The sequence below is a fragment of the Poecile atricapillus genome, chromosome 24 (assembly GCF_030490865.1).
Source record: "Poecile atricapillus isolate bPoeAtr1 chromosome 24, bPoeAtr1.hap1, whole genome shotgun sequence".
Taxonomy (NCBI): Eukaryota; Metazoa; Chordata; class Aves; order Passeriformes; family Paridae; genus Poecile; species Poecile atricapillus.
Genome location: NC_081272.1, coordinates 4,415,096 through 4,423,355, shown reverse-complemented (window position 1 = coordinate 4,423,355; position 8,260 = coordinate 4,415,096). Strand labels below are relative to the sequence as shown.

The following is an 8,260-nucleotide window of genomic DNA, read 5'->3' as shown; positions in this document are numbered from 1 at the left end:
GCTCTGCCCCCTCCTTCAGCAGTTATATAAAAGGATTAAAATTTAATATGAACTTCAAAAGGGGAAGAACTGGGTGGTCGAAGGCAGCTGGCCCAGGGCCGGGTGCTGAGCAGAGGCACCTTGGGACATGTCCCAGCTCTGCTGAGCAGCAGCACTGTGGCACATGGAGACACCATCCAGCCCCATCCATGAGGGCAAAGTGTCCAGGCACCACGGGCAGCACAGGCATCCCATGAACCCATGCTGGTTTTACTGAGCCATGGTTTCCCTGGGTCACCATGCTGCACAGTTTCCATGGCACATGGAGACCCCATTCCCCAGGGTCAGGCCTTGCCCTGCATCTTCACCTCTCTGCTGGCATCCAGGCAGCCCTTGATAATTCACCACTCACAGGCACAGCATCACCCACCCGTCCTGGTGGCCACTGCCACCCTTCCCATCCCATGCCAGCAGTCCCCCAGACATTACATCTCTTCCTGCCCTGTGCCTCACATTTCCTTCCATGCACGTGGGTTGGAGTGTGCTGGAGAGCAGCTGGGGAAGCAAGACCCCCATCTGGGGGGTAGCTGATGTGCCCCTGCCCCTCATCATCCCCAGAACCCGCGTGGCTGCACAGCATCGCTCTGCTCTCCCGCCTGTGCAGCATCGGGAGCGGGGCTGCACTGGCAGCAGGAATGAGCCAGGGCTGGGAAAACACCATCTTCCGCCCACACAGCCGCCCACGGCCCCGCGCCCGCTCCGCCGCCCCCGCCGCGCCGGGGCTCATGGGGAGCGGGCAGCAGGTGCCGGGTGGGGGCTGCACCCACCACGGCCGCCCATCCATGGGCAGGGCAGGGGACGGGGCAGGGGGATGCGGGCTCGGCAGCCCCCGGGGCAGAAGCCGCCCTGAGACAGGGTCCTGCCGCAGGAGCGGGGCTGGGCTGCGGGGCCAGGGCTGCGGGGACCGGGGCTGTCCCATATCCAGCTCTCCAGGAAATTCTCGCTGAGGGGCACAGGCACTCGCCAGCAAAGAGACTGGGGAAGCCTTTGGCTCGTTCATTTTTAATCCTGGCCAAGAGCAGGAGGGGTGTAGGCATGAGGCTTAGGGACGTTGCAGGACAGGACTGACCTCAAACAGCTCCCTCAACAGCCCACCTCATGCCATGGAGGTCTTCGGTCATGCATGTTCCTGCAGGATGGAGCCCCTGGGAGACGACAGCAACCACTGAGCATTCCTCACCATTCTGTCTTCCCACACATCCCTATGGCTCAGCTCCCATTGCTGAGCGAGACCTCTCCCAGTGCCAGTGCCGCTCTCCCAGTGCCAGTGACGCCCTGCCAGTGCCTGCAATGCGGGGGGCAGGATCTGTGCTTGAGCAGGAACTGTGGGCGCGTGGGAACGCACAGAGAGCAGAGCGGAGTGGGAGGAGGGGGGTGCACAAAGCCAGAGCACTCCCCACGCTGCTCCTGATCCCTCACCTGGCAACAGGGACCACATCCCACCGGGGCAGGCGGGGGCAGGACCCACACCACTACGAGGAGGTGAAGGAGGATGCTCGGGCACCAGGCACTGGCCCGGGCGGGGCCGACGGGGGCAGCGGGAAGCACCGGCCGATCTTGCGCAGGGTCTGATCCAGGTCGGCGCGGAAGCGCCGGATGGAGAAGCAGTAGATGAGGGGGTCCAGGCAGCTGTTGAGGCTGAGCAGGGCCACAGTCAGTGTGTGCAGCACATCCAGAGTGTCAGGGGGCCCACAAAGTGGTGCAGGGAGCCGGCTGCCCACCCAGGGGGCCAGTGTCAGGTGGTAGGGGGCCACACAGACCACAAAGACCAGCAGCATTCCCAACACCATGGCACGGGCCTGCTGCCGGTGGGAGCCTGGTGAGGCGGCGGCAGGCACCGAGAGCGCCCGGACGATGGAGGCATAGGTTCCCAGCACCACCAGGAAGGCGGCGGCGAAGAAACCCACCATGGCATAGGCATAGTGCCGCTGCCGCCCGTGCTGCTCAAAGCAGGCGGTGGTCCCGGCATGGGTGGGGAAGGTCTGGTGGGTGGCCAGGGTGGGCACGGCACAGCCCAGCCCCAGCAGCCAGGCCAGGGCACAGGCCAGTGCGGCGCTGCGGGGCCCTGTCAGCAGCAGCACCCGCCGCGCCACCCGCACCGCGCAGAACCGGTTGAAGCTGATGAGCGCCATGAAGGTGATGGCACTGTAGGTCGCCAGGTAGTAGGCGGCCCCGGCCAGGCGACAGGCGGCCTCCGAGAGTAGCCAGTCCCCCCCAGCCAGGTAGTAGTGGATCCAGAGGGGCAGCGTGAGGTTGAAGAGGATGTCAGCCAGTGTGAGGTTGATGAGGTAGATACGGATGGCCTTCCTCACTTTGCCACTCTGCAGGAAGACCAGCAATGCCAGCAGATTGCCTGGCAGTCCCACACACAGCACCAGGCAGTAGACGACAGGCACCAGCACGAACTGCACCGGATTGTTGGGCATGCACTTGCCCGGGTGCTCCACCAGCAGCGATCCCACCACCGAGCCATTCATCCCAGGCTCCTGCAAAGATGAGGAACAGTCAGTGGCACAACCCTTGGGGACAGAGGAGGGATGTTGTCCCGGACAGGACAACCTCTCTGGCTGGCACCTGCAGTAGCTGCTGGGTGCTGGAGACAGAGCCCTGTGGGGATGCCATCATCTGCAGGAAGGGCTCATCTCACACAGGAGAGGAGGAGACCCAAGCTATGTCGCCCCACACAACAAGGGAGCCTAGAGGCCACTGTCAGCTGCCCAGCTAGAGCTCCCAGGGAGTGGCAGGCACAGCTGCAGCACAGCCGAGGGACAGAGCTGCGGCTGGAGGCACCCGAAGGTGCCACACTGGCTCCAGTTGGAGGGGCTTAACACCTCCCACACAGAATGTGCCTGTGGGGCCACCCCCCCCAGCTGTCTCCCAGCACCCCAAATTCCCCATGGAGCCAGGCATGAGAAAGTCACCCACTGGCTCAGCAAGCTCCAGAATGGAGAAACTCAGGTATGAATGGGGGGGTACAAGCATGGGGCCAGCATGCCCCCATGCCTCCCAGTCCTGCACAGCAGAGTTTGCATCTGGTCCTGGTCATGGAAAACCACGCTGTGCTGGAATGGCTGTATCCAGGGTTGCAGTTATTTCACCTCCCATCACTGCCTGCCCACACCTCGCCAGCTAAGGCACTGAGTCACCAGCTGGTGTTTTCCAGCACGACAGGGCTGGATTCAGCACACGCAGCACCCAGCCCCAGGTTGAAGCACAGAGGGCACGAGCTGCTGAGCCTGGGGGAACCTCAGTTGGACCCCAAAGGAACTTCTGGATCCCTCAGTGGTCCCCTTTTCCTCCTCCTTCCCCACTGTTAGCAGAGAATGCTCCATCTCACCCACACCACAACAGTTACTCACCTTGTTGGGTCAGGCAGGAATGGCTGCGTCCCCTCTGGCTGCTCCTCACTCTGATCCTGCCAGACTGAGAACAGCTTTAAATGCTGGGGGAGGCAGGGGCTGCCTGACCCCCACCCACCATCCCAGGCCCCCCTGTGTGTGTGGGACAGCAACTGGAGTGGAGAGCACCTGCTGTGTGTATGTAATGGGGGATTCCCTGCTGGAGCCAACCTAAGATCCCCTGCTCCAGCTGACGGGGCTGGGGGTATGTGGGGGTGGCCAGTACTGGACTGGCTGCCGCCTTCCCATGCCACCAGCCACATATAATAGCAGTTCCCAGGGCCCTTCTCCCACCCACGCCTGGACAAAAGCAGCAGAGGGTCAAGTCTCTTGCACCCGGCAGCTGGGGAGAAGAGGGATGCCCCAAGGGGATCAAAGTAGAAATTCTCCTCCTCCTGGCTCTTTGTGCTTTTGTTGTCTTCAAAGCTGGTTTTAAGAGGAGCAGCCCTACAGCTCTCCCCACCCCATCCACCCCCCACCCCCCCCTCAAAAGCTCTGTGAGCATCTGACTCGCTGCTTTGTGTGGCCCTGCAATTTGTGTGTGCTCCTTTGAGACACCAAAGATGCCATCCCAAGGTAGTTCAGGTCCCACTGGTGTACAACAGTGTCCTACACCCCTTGCTCACCCCAACAGCCAGACTCCACACACGGCCATCCCAGGCCCCTCATTGGGAGACACACAGGGTTCAGATGAACTGTGGTTCATGCCGAGACTGCTGTGCCCATCTGGGGTGGTAGAGGGTGGCACCCTGTGGGAGCAAGATCCACAAAAAGCACATGCCTGCCTGGGCACTTGATCCTGTCACTCCCTGGATGCACAGCAAGGGGCCTGGCACATTGTCAGGTTGCTGTGGGTGTCTGAGGGATCCCACCCTAGATGCGCTCTCCCTGTCCATGTGCCTCTGTGGCAGCTCCTTCACCAGCTTCCACATGTCCCCAGGCCTGGTGTCCAGGCATTGTCCCCAGGGACTGGGTCCTCCAGCCCCAGGACATCTCCTTACCCTTGAGGCTTAGCATGGGGGGGAGGCAGAGATAAACAGGGAGGCAAAATGTGAAAAACAAAAGGTTTTATTCCAAAATTTGAAAGCTCCCAAGAAAGCAGAGCCAGCCCCTGCTAAGTGTGGCCAAATGCTGGAAAAGAGCCGGACACCTTGTGTGAGTTTAGCAACGGAGCTGCCAGAGCAGTGCCACGGCAGTGTCACAGTGGTGCCATGGCCACCATACCACAGCACCAGCCCAGGTCTCGCAGTGTGGGGACAACCAGCACCAGAGTCACTGGCAGAGGCAGGAGAGGACACACCGTGTCTCATCAGCAAGTTACCCTGCAGGATGCGATGTCATCCCTGAAAATACCATAAAGGCATTGCTTCCCAGCGGCTGAGCCTTCTGTCCTTCCTGCCTCTCATCACTCGAACTTGGGCCGGGGGGCAGCCGGGTACCCACGGATGTTCAGCAGCAGGAGGAGGCCCAGGCAGAGGGTGGCCGGGGCACACATGGCCAGCGGCTCCTGCAGCGCCAGCAGTGTGTAGATGGCACCTGGGCAAGGAACAGAGCGTGAGAATGGGGGTCTCTGGCTGAGGGAGTCCCAAAACCCGACGATGGGCAATGGGCGCCCAACTGGCTCTCACCGATCATGACGACACTGAGGATGAAGTTGCTGATCTCCTGAAGCAGCTGGGGCCCAAATGCCAGCAAGAGCCCTGCCGTCACCTCCAGCCAGCCTACGGCCACCAGGTACCTGCTCGGCTCTGGCACAAGGCCCAACTCCTTCAGGGGAAACACCTTGGCAAACCGCACGAACTCCGATGCCTGGGAAGGGTGGGAGGGGAGAGAGGCAGCCCTGAGCCTGGGCTTGAGGGGATACAGCCCCTCCAGTGTGGCTGCTCTGCCCTGCCCTGTCCTCCAAGAGGATCAGCTCTGCATTCTAAATAACCACACACTCTAAGGGGATCAGCCCTGCGCTCCAAGGGACTCAGGCTGACTCACTATGAAGGGCTTAGCCTTGTACCCAAAGTGCTCCACCATGAACCCCTGTAGTCCCAACCTGCTCATTCTCACCCAAGGCTCAGCCCCACACCACAACAGGGTCAGCCCTGCACGTTTCCCCCGGAGCTCAGCCCTGCACCCCAACCTGTTCCTTTCCCCCGGAGCTTAGCCCTGCACGCCAAAGTGCTCTTTGCCCCCAGCCTACTCGCTCCCCACGGGCTCGGCCCTGCGTCCCCCGAGCCCGAGGCCGCGCTCACCATGTGCCGGTGCAGGTCGGCGGAGAGCCAGTCCGAGACCTTCAGGGCGCCGGTGAGAAAGAAGAAGAGTCCGAGCAGGACACGGAGGGCGGTGAAGGCCGCCGCCATGGCGGGACGGGCGGGCCCGGGGGCGGAGCGGGGCGGAGCGGTCCAGCCCCGTGCCTGGCCCCGTTCCCAGCCCGGCCCGGCCCCGCTCCGCTCTGGTCCCCGCCCGCTCCAGCCCCGGCCCCGCACGGACAGGGCCCCCCTTTCCCTTGGGTGCTGCCACAGCAGGGGGTGCTCAGATGTGCAGCGTCACCCCCCAGGCTGTGACACATCCCTGCCAGCAGCACCATCCTTCCACCGAAACAGAGCTGGAGGAAAAAGGGAACTCCCCCACCCCGCAACAAATCCCACAGCTGGGGCTTCGTGGGCTCTGTGAGCGGGCGTGACCCACGGCAGCCCCTGCTGGCTGTGGGTGCGAGGGGCTGCGGGGAGCGCAGATCAAGCAAAGTACAAGCAGTGCTGGGCACGGCTCCAGGGAGCCGGAGCGAGCAGGCAGCAGCAGCAGCAGCAGCAGCAGCGAGGATGCTCTGGCCCCAGGGAGGCCGCGCTCCCCCGGCCTCTGCGTCACCGCCTGCACTGGCCGAGCCTCCCAGGAACGGCAGCCCAGCATTGGCGAGAGCCAGGCCCAGCGGAGCCGCAGGCGCTGTCGTTCGTGTAATCCAAGTGGAAATATTTTTTTTAATGCAAATAAATCATGAGAGCCCGAAGTGTTTTCCAGGCACGAGGAAGCACAGGACGCACGGCCAGCCTGCGCCTGCACCGACCCCATCTCGGCCACCACGTTGCATGGGCTGCCACAGGCACTGGCTGGACAGGGACCAGTGGCAGTGACACTATTTTTACTCCTGACAGCACATGATCCTTCAGCTGCTCAACATGATTTGCAGCTCAGGTTGGCACACCATGCAATGACAGCATGTCTTGGCCTGTAATGCAAAATTTAACTAAAAGTATGTATTTTATTACTATCTGTTAAAACCAAGTGGGGAAGTGTTCTTATCTATGACCAGTAACTCTAGGGGGATATCTTCTGTTAATGGGCCATTGAGTCTCACTGCATGACTGATAAAATTACATCATCCCACTGTGAGATGCTCCACCCCAGGAAGAGGTGGATATTCTTATTTTGATATAATCCATGTTAGAACACTGCAGTTAGCTTTTCCCCACTAGATGCCCAGAAGATTGTACCTATCCCCACGACTGCTAGACCTTCAGAAAAAAACCTACATCGTTCTATAGGATCACTGCTTCAATAGAACCACATCTGTCACTCCAGGACTGCAGCCACCATTTAATCAGACTGCTACCAAGACCCTGACCAACAGGGTTGTATTCAGACTCTGCCAGTGGGTTTGCTTTCGGTTTTTTTGTACTACTGCGTTTTTATTTTAATTTTCCTAGTAAAGAACTGTTATTCCTATTCATTTCTTTGCCTGAGAGGCCCTCGATTTTAAAATTGTAGTAATTCTGTGGCAGGGGGGAAAGAAGAGTTTACACTTTTCCATTTCAAAAGAAATTCCTACCTTTCTTAACGAACACCTATAATTTCCAAACCAAAACACAGCAACAGGCCTGGGCAGGGTCCTGGCCTTCATGACTTGGAACGCTCCTTGGTTAGAAATAAACTTAAAAATAAACATCAAACCCTGAAAAAGCAAGTGCAGCAGCTCAGTGCATGTGCAGGGCAGTGAGTGGCATCAGGGCAGCAGTCACTGCTCCCAGGATAATGTTCAAATGTACCTGCTCTCAGCCTCTGATCTTTTATGGATTACAGAAGCAACTTAATGAACTATTTGGTAGAACGAAGCATCAGCCTCACCAGAGGACACCCGGGGTGATGGTAACAGCCAACACCAGCACCAGGGGAAACTGATCCTGTCCCTACAGGACACAGGCTGCAGTTTGTTTATAGCTGGGAGCTGGAGAGGTGAAGTTCAGCACATGGAATGCTGCAAGTTTCTCACAGGAAGCAGCCAGTGCTGCAGGAGTGGAAATGAGGACAAGTTATTGGAAAATAACAGAGTCTGAAGAAAAAAGGCTGCACAAGCTGCAGTAGCTGTGGAGACACTGAACCTCAGCCTCTGCAGAGCAGCTACTGAGCCACAAACATCACTGAAGCCTTTTCAGGATCCAGACAATACCAGTCATCAAAACAGAGTGGAAACGCCTCAGATTGTCCTCACCCAGCACCTGACTGCCTTAGAGAACAGCAGCAGCTCCTAGTGCATCACCAACCCCCACTGCCATGAGCACCCCCCCAGGCATTCAGACCCCTCTCAAGCATTTCATACCACTTTGCCACATGAAATTAGATTTATTTTCATGTTTCTAACCTGGCAAAGTAGGTCCCAGCCAAATGTTCATGACCCTTTGTGCCACTGCAGGAGGAAACCCTGCTACAATGAGCACAGCCACCAGCGGTGTATTTCAACATATTAAACAACTTGATAATTAAACAAGGGATTGTATTTAACGAGTGACAGCATGAACCACAATATATGTGCACAGCGCAGCTGCCAAAGCATCAAGTGA

At 59.0% G+C, this 8,260-nt stretch overlaps 2 protein-coding genes across 3 annotated transcripts; both read right to left on the bottom strand.

The window, feature by feature from the left end:
* Positions 1–1,037: 1,037 nt before the first annotated feature.
* Positions 1,038–4,420, bottom strand: LOC131587913 (platelet-activating factor receptor-like). 2 transcript variants are annotated; one of them, XR_009279471.1, is made up of 4 exons: positions 4,064–4,420; positions 3,399–3,462; positions 1,459–2,525; positions 1,038–1,184 (listed from the first exon to the last, which is right to left on the bottom strand). XR_009279471.1 is itself a non-coding variant. In XM_058856260.1 (3 exons), the coding sequence occupies exon 3, from the start codon at positions 2,514–2,516 to the stop codon at positions 1,512–1,514; it is 1,005 nt and encodes a 334-aa protein (XP_058712243.1). In that variant the 5' UTR covers positions 2,517–2,525; positions 3,399–3,462; positions 4,064–4,420; the 3' UTR covers positions 1,038–1,511. The 2 variants fall into 2 exon arrangements, 1 of the variants encoding a protein (XP_058712243.1); XM_058856260.1 differs by having other exon boundaries at positions 1,038–2,525.
* Positions 4,421–4,489: 69 nt separating this feature from the next.
* Positions 4,490–5,834, bottom strand: TMEM35B (transmembrane protein 35B). Its single transcript, XM_058856267.1, has 3 exons — positions 5,681–5,834; positions 5,066–5,246; positions 4,490–4,973 (listed from the first exon to the last, which is right to left on the bottom strand). The coding sequence occupies exons 1-3, from the start codon at positions 5,786–5,788 to the stop codon at positions 4,843–4,845; spliced, it is 420 nt and encodes a 139-aa protein (XP_058712250.1). The 5' UTR covers positions 5,789–5,834; the 3' UTR covers positions 4,490–4,842.
* Positions 5,835–8,260: the final 2,426 nt, after the last annotated feature.